The 13,825-nt window shown below is 41.2% G+C and overlaps 2 protein-coding genes across 2 annotated transcripts; both read right to left on the bottom strand.

The window, feature by feature from the left end:
- Positions 1–741: 741 nt before the first annotated feature.
- tbl2 (transducin beta like 2) lies at positions 742–4,837 on the bottom strand. Its single transcript, XM_026369926.1, has 7 exons — positions 4,644–4,837; positions 3,841–3,965; positions 3,307–3,491; positions 2,613–2,764; positions 1,848–1,974; positions 1,592–1,744; positions 742–1,344 (listed from the first exon to the last, which is right to left on the bottom strand). The coding sequence occupies exons 1-7, from the start codon at positions 4,768–4,770 to the stop codon at positions 885–887; spliced, it is 1,329 nt and encodes a 442-aa protein (XP_026225711.1). The 5' UTR covers positions 4,771–4,837; the 3' UTR covers positions 742–884.
- A 512-nt stretch (positions 4,838–5,349) lies between these two features.
- On the bottom strand, positions 5,350–13,825 carry pom121 (POM121 transmembrane nucleoporin). Its single transcript, XM_026372579.1, has 13 exons — positions 13,242–13,825; positions 12,713–12,919; positions 12,351–12,500; positions 11,656–11,736; positions 11,361–11,532; positions 10,955–11,043; positions 10,656–10,735; positions 10,431–10,552; positions 10,252–10,351; positions 9,304–9,567; positions 7,596–9,041; positions 7,351–7,449; positions 5,350–6,866 (listed from the first exon to the last, which is right to left on the bottom strand). The coding sequence occupies exons 1-13, from the start codon at positions 13,811–13,813 to the stop codon at positions 6,766–6,768; spliced, it is 3,483 nt and encodes a 1,160-aa protein (XP_026228364.1). The 5' UTR covers positions 13,814–13,825; the 3' UTR covers positions 5,350–6,765.

Here is a 13,825-nt window from a genome sequence, read left to right as displayed (position 1 = left end):
AAGTTTTCTCTTACGCCGATGTCTGTGAAGACTAATTGGGTTTTATCCATTACTGTTATTTCTGTAATAAACACATTCGTCCTAACAGCTACTGAGCTGAAATGAATAAAAACAGCACTACTGTATGTACTGTGGTTGTACCTGAAGCTTCCAGGTGTGAATGTGATCAGGTTTCTCCTGAAACTGACCTCTCAGCAACTTTTCTTTATCCATTCCTGGTTAAAGAAAAGTTACTCAATTAGTTGCATCAATGTTGAGTTTACATTAGGTTTTATTGATTAGTATAAAGCGAACTACCACACTGATTTGATTCTTTCTATCAGTATTAGATATTTCACTTTGGCCTCTAGGTGGCACAACTGGTCTGTATTATTTATGTAAAGCTGGGTTGAGCAAACTGTGCTGCATGTTTTCCAACCATCTCTGCACTTACAGGACCTGATTGGCTGAATACAACTGATTCAGATAATTAAAGTAGAACAGTGGCTCCCGATGAAACATGATGTAAAGGATCAATTTGTCCAAACAAATAAGCTAACGTCTCTCTTATAGCAGTACATAGTCAGAATGTGAATGCAATTTAATTTGTGGTGCTAAAAGAATAAAAAAAAAATATATATATATATATATATGAGTGACATCCACAACAGAGTCCAAACATAAAACAGTGAGTGAGCACTGAAAAGCAAAAAAAAAAAAAAAAAAGATCTGAAATCGAACAATTTGTTTTTCCATAAAAAGATATTCTTTATTAAAACTGCATGCAATTTCCATTATTTCCTGACCAGATCATTTAGTGGCAGAGGGAGAGCTGAGGTTGCAAAAAAGATGAGCAGTCAGAGTCAAACACTTTCACAATCGGACCGTAGTTTCTTGGGGCTCCTTTAATCAACAGGAGCAGCCAGGACAGTGTCCAAAGCACTCTGAGCTTCTCTGATCTGCTGCTGCAGTCTCTGCTTCATGGCCTCATTCTGGGCCTTCTTCAGCATGTCCTGCATGTCTCTGATGGCTGCCCGGTAGCCTGGGGCATTGTGAAACACTCGGATGGCCTTGTCGCCACAGCAAGCTAAGAAGCGCCCATTAATATCAAATCTAAGGTCGGTGATATCCTCACTGTGGACACTATGCAGTTCCTCCTCCAGCTGGCCAGTGGCAGCATTGTATAGAGCAACATTGCAACCGTCACTGACAGCCACCACCCGGCCATCTGGGGATAAGGCCACCCGGCTACCTTCAGACGATGCACAGGAGACCGTTTTAAGGAGGTAGGGATCCTGCTGCTTTTTGTACTCTACATCTGTGTTCCACAGCTTCCATGTACCGTCTTTGGAAACAGTCACCATTCTGATAAATACAATAAATAAAAAGAAAATAGTTACTTTAGTTCAGGCAAATAATTTGAACATACTTGTAATGAGTAACAATTACATTTAGTTTACTTAATTCATATAAAAGTGTAAAAACAACAAGCTCATTTAGTGTACAAACACGAGTGGCATCAATCTTCTCATCTGTTTCACAAACTGACTAAGTCAGTCCCATGTGAGTCAGTTCTTTAATTTTGTATCATAATCAGAAAACTCATCATTACCTATGAGAGTCATTGGAAAAGGCGAATGCGTGAACTCCTGCAGAGTGGCCTTTCAGGTCAAAAGCTCGAGCTACTTCTCTGAACTCGCCTCCCTTCCCAAAGCAAACCTCCCACACCTTTACATCAGGCGTGAAGCCACATGATGCTACAAACCTGGACACACAGACAAACATCAAACACACAATTACATCTCCAACCATGTTACATAAAATAAATGTTGTTTCTCTCCAAGTAATAGTGGAGGGTTGGGACTGACCTGCCACATGGTGAGATGGCAGCATAGGAATTGGTCATCTGGTTAGTGTTGATAGAGGCCAGTACCTCTCCTTTCAGGTCCCAGATGTGGATGGTGGTGTCAGTAGAGGCACTCATGATGAATTTGCCTGCACAGAAGAAATGTGTTTTAAACTAGATACACCAATGAAAATCTGTTAAATTAAGTTGACAATGTTACATACATAAAAACATACATAAATATCTCACTGCAGACTGACCTGCCCAACTGTCTTTATACCATTTTATTATCCAATATTATAGCAGTAGAAGAGCACTAATCATTGTAGGATCATTGTTCTATTTTGTATACTGCTGAACTGTATGTGATAGCTTTGTTTAGGTATGTTTTTAGTGATGTAATTTATATTATTGTATATTGCAAACTTTACACCTAAATTTCCCAATGGGTGATACATAAAGTGTTACCTTACCTTGTAATGTAACAATTGTGTCAACAAAACAATAAAAGTTGCATCTAAAATGGACTCAAACTCTGCCTAGCTATAGTATTATTTGTAAGCTACCGACATCACATCAAACCTTTTCATTTGGACTGTCATTCAGACAAACATCACACTAATAAACTCTATGTTTGGTTTAAGTAAAACAAATAGTCCATAAGAGGGATAAGTAAACAAATCACCCCATTCACAGTGAACTGAATGTGCCGCAAAAACATTCACCAGACAAATTTTAGTGACTTTCCGCAAGAAAAGTATTTTATACACAACTTTGTGTGCTGTACCTGTCTCTGCAATGCCAATGTTGAGGATGGGAGCCTTGTGCTTCTGTGGAAAGTCCTCAGGAGCAGCTTTGAAGGTCATAGTGCCATCATCCTTCTTGATCATTTTAAATATTCGAATGGTATCTCCATTGGCCAACCAGGTGATAAATGCCCTGCAGAAAACATTAGTTAGTGAAGGAGGTGGTGGAATTATCATGACAGCGTATCCAAAAATTATGGCGAGATGAGCAAGAGCAATTTCTTCTATTTATAACATTTAGCTAATTAAGAGAATATCCATCAACAACAATGTATATTCAAATACCATGCATCACAAACGCTACGGTTTTAGCATCTTAAATGTGTTTTTCTCTGTTTAAATAATATCAATACTGGTTGAACTTTCTATGTATTTTCTGGCTAAATTGTAAAGTATTGTTCAATCTGAGTGATTTGACTTGTATGTTGGTTGTGGCCAGGGGCATTCCATTAGCTAACTTGCTATATGTTGGTGTTTGTACTTATTTAGTCAAATCAGATGATTCTGTCATAATCCTTTATTAATGTTTCCTTAATCCCTCAGTGCCACCTGAGCTGTGGGACCTGGTTTAAGTGCTTAAGTTAAACTTAGCAAAGTTTTGGCTTGTAGCTCATCTAATCAAGTTTATTGTGTAGACAGAGGACACTTTATCAGTGAGTCAGTGTAGCAAGAGACCTGGAGTCTGGGCTGAAGCGGACCAATGTAGCATGATCCAGCTCCACATTTGCTCTTAGACACTTATGTTCCCGCTCCAAGAAGTCTTTGGTGCTCCAGATTCGGACTGTGCGGTCATCAGCGCAGGATGCTAGGTACTTCCCATTACTGCTGAAATCAATGCATGTCACATTCCCACTGTGGCTCTGAAAAATACATGTACACAAAGACATAATTATTTTAAAAATTATTTTGGACAAGATGTCTAACATAAGGCAGTAATGATTCTTAGATATAAGATGAAGTTATGAAAAGTAAAATGAAAAATAAATATTCAACATTTGGCACAATTTCTAGGTCAAAGCTCATCCATTAAAATGTGGCTGTGCCTAAGTTTACAACCTTGTTTATGAAGTAGCACTATGACCTGGCACCAGAACTAAGTGGTTAATTGGTACTGACATTTTTAATCTAAGAAAAAAGGAGCTTTCTTAGTGTCAAATAATAACTGGGCTGAAGGTTTTCAAGAAGCCAACAGTGTGTTTTCACATTTACCTTAAGTGAGGCTGCCAACAGTGGATGGCTGAAAGTGTGCTGTGAAGCTTTGTCTTTTCGGCTGCGCTGCTGCTTCTCCTGCTTCTGTTTCTTGGCTGCAGTACCCTTCACAACACTACCTTCAGCTAAAAGACAGGGCAGTGATCAACATTTTCATTCATTATATCACATCATAGCCACAGCATGCCACTGAATCATAAACATCTTGATAAACATCTGGATGATTCTGCATTTGCTATTGTTAGAGCAAGGGCTCTGACACAAGACAACACACTGTATGTGGGGATGACAAGGTTCCTGCAGCTTCTAGCGTCTCTTTTTAAATCCATCTTTCATAGGTTGCATTACTTTTCTTTCATATACGTATTAGAAATTTCTAGCTAAAATTAATGCAGCTCTCTTTCTTATCTGTAATCTGCTTTGGTACTTTGTTTTGTGACTTAAATTAATAAAGGAATGGCAACACATATAAAATGTTCATCACTGTTTAAATAATTAGCATGCAGGGATTATAAAGAGAGCGGACAGCCCCTTGGTCCGTTAGTGCAACTTTTGTTGATAGGTCACAGTCCCTCAAAAGTTGCTCCAGTTTCTTATACTACTGCTACTACTGCTCTATTATGAGCAGCCGATACATATCACATACACACCCCTCTACTGTGCACACTGCTAGTTATGAATTAACGCAGACACAGCCTGTCAGTGTCCAGGGAGAGGTGACAGAGCTGCTGACTCACCACCCTCCACACAGTCACCACTCCAGTGGCTAGCAAGAGTTACGTTAGCTAACATATAGCTCTTACTTGCAAACTCCGCTGCTTGCTCCGTTTCCTCTCTTATTTCTTCTTTCCGTCTGCCCACCGCTAATGCGACTAGTATAATTAATGCACCCAGTAGCAAAGTCAAAGCGAGGAGAGCTGCTACCTCCATATCGAAAGGTTTGTGCCACGTATTTTGCGCCGCTAACGTTATACCTCGCTCCCACTGGCTACTGAGACACTGCGCATGTGTCCGCTCTTCTTCTCACGTTGCGGCAACCTGACCTCACCGCGATCACCGCCCCCTGGCGGTGGAGGAGAGTACACAACTGGAGTACACAGGCCAGACGCATCTGACACAGGAATATGTTAAAACTGAGACTATAGGGGTACTACCTTCTACCACGAGATTTGTTAAAGTAATATAATGTAATTTTATTCCCCTAACTTTCATTTTATTCATGATTAATCTCATTATTTTCTTGTTTGATCTATTTTTTGGAGAGTTTCAGCGATCAAACTCAAGAATGCAATTATACCAAATACAATTAAGTTGGTCAGCGAAAACACTAAAAAAACATTTCTTTGTACCTGTCAGATAAATAAAGATTCAAGCAAATAAACAAATCACTTCCAGTTACAATATAGAAGCAAAAAGTATATTTGAACTACAAAAAAAAAAAACATCTCTACAATTATGTAAACACTAACACTACAGTGAAGAGAGAATGAGACCTTGAAAAGTTTAATGTGTTCTTATTAGAACATCCACATCCATGTTTTTATTAATTCAAAATCAATCAAAAACAGCAGACATTTCTCACTTTTCACAATAAGTGATTACTACAGAGATCAGAAATTAACTTTAATAAAATAACTGACTGCTGATATCAATGAATGTTGTCATGTTTGCTTGACAAAATTCCTCAACTCATGGTCCAGAACAGAGAATTAAAAAACCCAAATGCATCCATCATAGTGTGAATCTCTAACTACCAAGAAGATAAGGATTTATTTATTTCCGATTTTATGATAATTTATTAATAATTCAGAAATGGGTAGTGTGTGTTGCTGTGCAGATGCTTGAGAATTCACTGTACTTTTAAGGAACATATGTATTACTAGTAGTTAAAATCTTGTCAAGATTTGTTATTTTTCAGTGAACTAAAAAAAATAAATTCAGTGCTTGGGAGTAAAAAGAGGTAGTCTGGCACAAACAAACACACGTCAGGATTTAAATATTAGATAAAGATCACAGATGCTTTTCACATGAAGTTGAACAATTGGCTTTGGTTTGTCAGCACAAGTCAAGAGTAGTCATCCTAATCATATACTGACCTGCTAATTAGATCAGTGTTGTCAATCACTGTCAGTAAAAAAAAAAAAAAAAAAAAAAAAAAGAAAACAACCAACCAAAAAAACAAAAACGTCCATGTGAGGACTCTGGGAATGCTTGCAATGACAAACAGCATGACACAACAACACAAAGATCTGCACTAACTACATTAAGACATTTACTAAGTTGCCCTAAAGTGCAGAAACACATCATTCCTTTACAGGGTCAGAGAGCCAATTAAAAAAATAATTTAAAATGTAAATGTTCCGTAAATTTACATTTACACTGCAGCGTTATGTACCCTATCTGAATCAACTGTGCATCTGAATTTACTCAGACTCATTCAGAGAATGTACTCAAATATTCGGTAACATACAAACCAGTGAGCGCTTCACGTAAAAAAATAAATGTTGAGACAAAGCTCAATGTCCCAACTTTCTCCTTAAGACGAACCAATGGGAGTGTCCACATACTGTAAAAGGAAAAAGAACTTTGGATATGCTTTTGTTAAGTATCTAACTATTCGACTGTCTTTTCTCACTTTTCAAGTATAGCACATGGTTCTGGATTCTGTCTCCTCACTGCTACGTTCCCTCGCTGGGTCATGTAGTCATCCAAGCAGCATGAACTCAGCAAGCTGGTGTGCTCTTTCTAACTCCTCTGCAAACACGTTTCAGGTTGGCATACCCACTGGAGGAGGGGCTAGGAAACAGGGCATGGTGGCTGCCTTGCTGGGTGATGTTGAGCTTAGAACAGAGCAATGTTAGCCATAGCAGCCATAGCAGCGACAGCTGAAGTCTTGTAAAAGTGGTGTTGGACACATGTAGCAGGTTACTTCTTCCTGTTGTGTTGCCTTCGTGCCTGCAGCCTCTGACGTGCTCCAGATGGTTTTGATCCAGCTCCAATAGAGAATGACGGAGTTGCCGGGGACCCTGAAAATAAAACAATTGGACAATAAAGACAATTTCTAAGAAACAACAGTTTCTGCTTGATAACATTTTCAGACAAACATCTATTTCTGGATGGCTGCTGGCTCTGTGGTTTAGTATTTAGTTTCTCCTACATTGTTCAATATCAGCTTAATTTTAATTGAGAAATCTGTTGCACTGGAGCTGTGTTAATGTTACTGTTGACACAAACCAAACATTTCAAGATGCTGTGGCTTAATTTTTCCACCAGTAAAGCAGTTATGAGGAAGTTACAGGACATTACACGTGTTTGTCACAAACTTAATAGTTTACATTTAATTGACATTAAGCCATTTTTTAAATCTGACAGGCAGACGTAGCAGAGACAAATACAGACATTTGTTTAGAAACTGCAATTGCCACTTCTGTTTATTAACACCTCATACATTGCTATGCAGCGCTGATGAAAAGTAACATGAATGATTGCAGTTGCTCATGAAAGACCTACCAAAAGGAACAGCATTGAAACCTTGGACTGGAGTTCCAGGACTTCCAAATGGAATTGGACCTGCAGCTGCACTCTGGCCAAAGGATGGGGTAGATGTACCTGCAGAGAAAGCCAGACATAACTAAGCAGTTCATAAAACTACATTAAGATCCCACTCTAACCAGGAGGATCTTTTAAAAAACGAATAAATCTGATGGCTGAAGGCCTCTGTAGCTGGATTTCAAATAAAAACAAGAAAACCTTACCAAACGTTGGTTTGTCAGTAGCAGCAGCCCCAAAGTTGAAGTTTCCCATTTGCGGTGCAGGATTATTGGAGACTGGTGTTCCAAACTGTGGGCATGGCATACCAGCACCAAAGTTAAATCCACCAACAGCTGGTTGAGTAGGGACAGAGGGTGCTGGCTGAGGAGCAACATTGCCAAAAGTAAAAGTGGAGGAGCTCTGAGTCTGGGTCGCTGCACCAAAGCTTGGTGCTGCTGAGGGAGCAGTGGTACCACCGGTACCACCAAAAGCAAAACCAGTGGATGTGGCTCCAAATGCTGGTTTAGCTGGGGTACCAAAGGTGGTAGCTGTGGAGGCAGCTACTGTCCCAAAATTGAATGGAGCTGGAGTCGGGTTGGTGGCAGGTGTGGATGAAGCTCCGCTGGTAAATGCGAAAGGCTTTGATGGTGCTGCTGAGGAGCCAAAGGTTGAGTCAGCAGCCGGTGCTTCAAATGACGACTTTCCAAATCCAAAGGTGGCCTGGGTGGTGGCAGCAGGGGCAGTTGAGGCAGTGTTGGCCATGCCAAAGCCTCCAAATGAAGCTGTGGTTGTGTTCTGGCTAGGTGCTGACTGGCCAAAGGAGAATACTTTTTGACCTGCTTCCTTGGGGTCTGGTTGTGCGCCACTAAATGTGAAGGCACGGTTGCTAGATGTTGTGGTTGGAGGGGCTGCTGGGGGGGCTGCAGCTGCAGCAGTGGTGGTGGTAACAGTTCCAAACTGAAATGTGGTCCCTGTTTTAGGTGCCTGCACTGAGGTTGAGCTTGTACTTGTGGAGGGTGTAGGCCAGTTTCCGAACAGGGATTTCACAGATGACTGTGCTGAAGCTTGTGTCGTTGTGATGGAACCAGTGGAGGCTGCTCCAGTAGATGCGTTGGTCAAGCCAGGAAAGACAGATGGAGCAGCTGTGGTGCTGCTTGTTGATCCACCAAATATTGATGCACTACTTAAAGAAACTGTAGATGTTGCGTTGGTGGTTGTGAGAGATGGAGGTTGTCCAAAGTTGCCACTTGCAGCAGTGCTTTCAAATATGGGCTTGAAATTTTGTACAAGAGGTTTGCTTTCTGGAGCTGATGTAGCTGAGGCGGTGGTGACAGCAAAGATGGGTTTGAACCCTGAAGCCAGAAGAGGGTTTGTGGTACTGACTGCCTGTGAGCTGCTGACTGGGGCAGCAGTAGCAGTGACCATGCTGGAAACTGTAGAAACAGAGGGGGTGCTGATCTGGCTGGAAAGGCCAAATAGACCTGTTCCTGCTACTGGTGGGGTGCTGCTAGAAGACTTGGAGACCTGGCCTAAAACCTGAGTGAAGGCAGAGGGTTGCTCCATGCCAGCAGCAGAAGACTGAGACTGGGAGGCAGGAGGGAGCTGTAGGGCATCCACTGTAGTTGATGCCTTCACGTTTAAGGGTTGAATAGGTGTGGCTGATACAGACGCTACAGATGAGGCAGATACGAAGGGAAAAAAAAAAAAAAAAAAAAGACATAGCGTGAATGTCAGATCATAAAACAAGCTTTATTTTCTAAAATAAATAATTATTTAGAAAATACTATCTGCAGACTAACATTACCACTTTTTGATGAACTGCCATCACAAGAGGAGACAGTTTTCTGTTCGATACAGTAAACAATGTTCTCTGCTGTTGAGTTTAGAAGATTACTACTTTAAGATGAAACACATTCATATCAGCAGTCATACCTGAGGTTGTGCTGGCACCAGATGTGGAAGTAGCAGAAGTGTTTATCTTCATTTTGAGAGCCTCCAGCAGTGGGTTGGAGGCAGCAGGAGCTATACTTGTGTTGCTGCCTAGGCTGGGATCCAGGTTGATGACTGGAATGGCAGAGCTGGAGGCTGTGGGCAGGGGAGCTGCCAGAAGGCTGCTCAGGGTGGTGGTCGTAGAGCTAGTAGAGGAGGTGGGCTGGGTGGAAGTTGTGATTTGGAGAGGTTTCGCTGGCTCTGGAGCTAAATAAGAACAAAATGACATGAGGATCAGAAGATGGGGGATATCCAGTCATCATCCTTACAGGACTAATCAAGCCTAATAGTGATGACAATCTACTCAAAGAAAAATTATTTTAACATACACTGAATGACATAAAGCAAAGCAAAGCATATTGTAAATTAATTGAGTGTTGAGTGATTTCTCATAGTGATGTTTTGTCAAATAGTAAACTTCAGAGTGATTTCTCAGAGTGATGTTTTGTCAAATAGATAAAGTAAACTTCAACCTTTGTATGAGATTTTAAATTACTTTACTTGAAAGATTCTCGGCTCGAATCAGTGGATTTATTCCAATTACACATATGGACTCAAATTGCCAAAACTTCTCTTGCTCTAACAAGTCTGAACTTAAACATTTATAACCTCAACTCTGAGTGGAAAGTTATTTTCCTATATTGCCACTTTCCCTTATACACAAAGCAGTTCATTTCCAGGTCAATATCTTTCCATATCAGAAAGTCACTGACTACAATTAATTGTTTTATTTGAAAGAAATTTGACGAGTAGCAAACTGTGATTTTGCATAAAGAGGACATTTCTTAGTTTCTTGAGTGAGAGTGGGCAGAGGGATGCTATTAAAAAGGTTAAATTAACATTGAATAGCAGTCAGTATTCTGTCATTAGACTCTGTGTATATGAACTCACCGGGTGTCTCCAGGACTTTCTGGATCTTGCTGATGGCAGCCTTTTTCTCTTCATCTAGGTCTTGGACAGTGATGGTGTAGCCCAGCTCTGGAGGAGGGGGCTGGAAATCAACAAGCATGCAAAGTGAAACAGAAATCTAGATCGCTGTAACAAACAAGGTAAATTGTAGTTCTTCTTACTAGAGTGATGTGATCATCTCTGTGGCTAGACACCAGCTGTATCTTCCGTTTCCTCTTCCCACCACTACCATTTGAATCTGTAGATGTAGAAACGGGCATCTTGGGGACTGGAGTCAGTTTAGCTGCAAAATAATTGTAATAAATAATACATCTATATCCTTTACCATTAATGTTAATCCAATGAAATAACACATTCTTATAATGACTTGTATACATGAGACTTACATGTAGCAGGTGCCTTGTCGGAGGCTGTTTGGTCTGATCTCACTGAAGATGCTGAGCTGGGAGACTGCCCGTCATCCTCTCTGTTTATGAAACTAGATGTTACAAACTGGTCTCTATTAATATGTTGGTTGTTGGACTACTGGCATGTTTTGGAAGGAGGCAGGAAAAGAAGTGGCCAATCATCGACAACAAACCAGGCAGAGTAAGCAAACAACCACAAACCAAGGGGCATGCACTCGCTCTGAAGAATGACTGCAATTACATAATTGTAAAGTACAGAAATTAAAATATACATTTACCTGAGTCTTTTTGTGACTCCGTCTGGAGTCTGTGAGCGAGATGATCCTGGGCTGGACAGAGGGGGGCTGGGGGCAGATGGTTTCTTCCACTGTGAAGGTAAAGGGTAATGTCTAAGAACTTAATTTCATCTCTGCAGTCAAGTGTACTGTAATGTACTGGGTAAAGCCTATGACACACCAAGCTGAGAGCTGGCCAATGTCATCTATCATTCTGTTTTCAAGAGCTAGTGTGTCCTGCATCATTGGCACTAGTTGGGCCCTTCTACTGCTTGTCAATTAACAGTTTTAATTTAGTGAACAAAACAAAAATTAAATTACAACATCTGTCAAATTTTTTATTTTTAAATTTTTTTTAACATATTTCCCCCTAAATCTCACAACCTTGCCAGCTAGTTTTAAGAGTTACCTGGCTAAAGCCTAGTGAGGAACTGTAAGAGCTCTGAATAGGGTTTCTTTTGGTGCCCGGGGTTCCTCTAGCAGGATGGACTCCACTGCCAGAGCTGATGGAGGACGTGCGAGACCTCTTCATGATAGACTCCTCTGCCAGTGAGACCATCCCTCTTTTCAGGCTTCCTGGCCTAAAAGAAGAAAGTAAAGCATTTCGAGCTCTATTTAGAAAGCCCCACTATACTTGATACAGGGCTACATGCTTCACTATCAGTCACAACAACTCAAAGACAAGATCTGAAAGATAAACTCACTTAGGAACCAGTTGTGATGGTGTTCCATTGGGCAAAAGAGGTTCAAAAGCAGAGTGTGCACTTCCTCCACTGTCATTACGCCTTGGGGGACAAAAACAAACATACATCATACTTAAATTCTACAGAATTCAGATTTAAGACAATCATCATTAGACAGACGGAGACGACTGAAAACCTCTGTAGGTTACTTTTCCAATGTATATATTATAGATCACAGTGGAGTGTTACTTTTCTCATGCTGAGATGCCGGCAGTTGTGCCGGCCATTCAGAGTTCAAAGTAAATAACAAAAGTTTGTTTATCTTGTCCCTCCAGGGTCTCCCAAATTAGGAGCAGAGGAAAGTAAGAGTTCATCTGTAGTCTTTTGACAACAGCATAAAGAGAAACAGGGAAAGATTGATGGCCTTTTATCATTTTGGGCAAAATTTATTTCTAAAGATGTGGCTGCTTAATGCCATTTACAAATGTCAGAGATATAATCATAATGCAGGAAATATCCACCTTGAGATGTGATCCAACAATAAATCAATGAAGAAATCAGATCTGTATGCCAAAATATCTTTTGCAACAAATATGCATCTGTAGACTGTAGATAACGGTTACTTGATATTAAAGTATGAGCGTTCACTGAAACACATCTGTTGAAACTAATACAAAGGGTTTACTTGTATTTAAGATGATCTTTCAAGCTGGTACCTTCTTTTACTTTTCTGCTCAGTTGTGAAGCTCCTGTCCTCATCGTCTACTTCTCTCTTGCGGCTGTCCTTCAACACCCTTAGGACACTTTCTCTAGAGCAGGGGTCTGCTGGCGCTCTCGGGAGCCTGGCACAACTCAGGTGGTCCAAACTAGTAATTAAACAGGAGACATTATAGCTTTGATAACTTTAAAATGTCTCCGCTGTGTGAATCATAATGTGATGATCTAGCTATGAAAAAAGTACTGTACAACTATTATACAAGTTGTGTAAAGTGGGTATACTGTATGTCATTTAGTGCGAGATAATGGACAAAATAATAACACTGCTATGACAGCAAACTAAGCACATGAATGTAGAGACCTGGGGGTGTTGTGGTCGGGCCTGGCAATCTTCACAGTGACAGGGCTGAGGGCACCTGGAGAGTTACGGGGGCTGAGGATGTTCTTTTTCCTGAAGCCATCCCACTTGACAGGAGGCAGCACTCCCACTGATGAGACACCTGCCTGCTGCAAAGGATAGTGACGCTGGGGAGTGATGGTGAACCTGCCCGCTGGGCCCAGTGGCTCTCTGCAGGACAGAAACAATATGGTCAAATATTCGCTTTCCCTACACAAGCCAGAGTAGACTTTCTTTAAAACCTGTTTACCTCTTTACCAAAAAATGCCAATAAATCCTGTGAGCAATGTAATAATGTAATGTATCACACCTGTAACAATATGCAGGTGTTGACTATTTCTGTTGTTTAAGAAAATAAATAACGTTCATTGATGTTAATTAAAACCCGCCAAGCTGAACCATCATCTTCTGATCTGACAATGGCTCCAACGTTGCCGCCTCCTAACGGGGTGAGCTAACTTACGCTGTTAAAGTAATTTAACGATAAACCTACCCAGCAAATGACAGCCTCCTGTTTGGGGTATAGACCGCATGGTTGGGTCTGGACAGCTTCTCTCGCAGCTGCTCTCGGGGATTTCTCGCTGCTCTTGGCCTCCCATAGTCCGTATTTGGACTTTCGGGTTTCCCGATGTAACTCCCCATGAGGAAATCCCGAGGGCTGAAAAGAAACGAGTCACTTGCCAAAGCTTCCCTGCGATAAATCCCAGTTTCACTGTGCCCGTGTTTGAAATGTCCGTCTGATTCCCGGAGCTCGGCCCTGTTGTTGCTACTCTTCGTTCTTGCCCGTGTGGTCGCCGACACGCCGGTCAACCCCCAACTCAACAACCAGCGACGGAGAACGGCTGGGACGTTAAATCCAGCCCGCGGATTCAGGCCTAACCTGGCGGGAAGCGGTTCTCCGCTATGATAGTAACACGCAATGCCACAAACTGCAAGAATTAAAGTCGCGTAAAGGAAAGTAGGAATATAATAAAGAGCAAGACTAACTACGCCTAAAGCAGACAGAAGAGCTAAGTGTTTCTCTCTAGGTGACATGGCGGCAACGCGCCGCCGGAGGACTCTCATATCCCATCATGC

The sequence above is a fragment of the Anabas testudineus genome, chromosome 14 (genome assembly GCF_900324465.2).
Source record: "Anabas testudineus chromosome 14, fAnaTes1.2, whole genome shotgun sequence".
In the NCBI taxonomy this organism is placed as follows: domain Eukaryota; kingdom Metazoa; phylum Chordata; class Actinopteri; order Anabantiformes; family Anabantidae; genus Anabas; species Anabas testudineus.
Note: the sequence above shows the minus strand (reverse complement) of the source record. Positions and strands in the feature narration are given on the sequence as shown.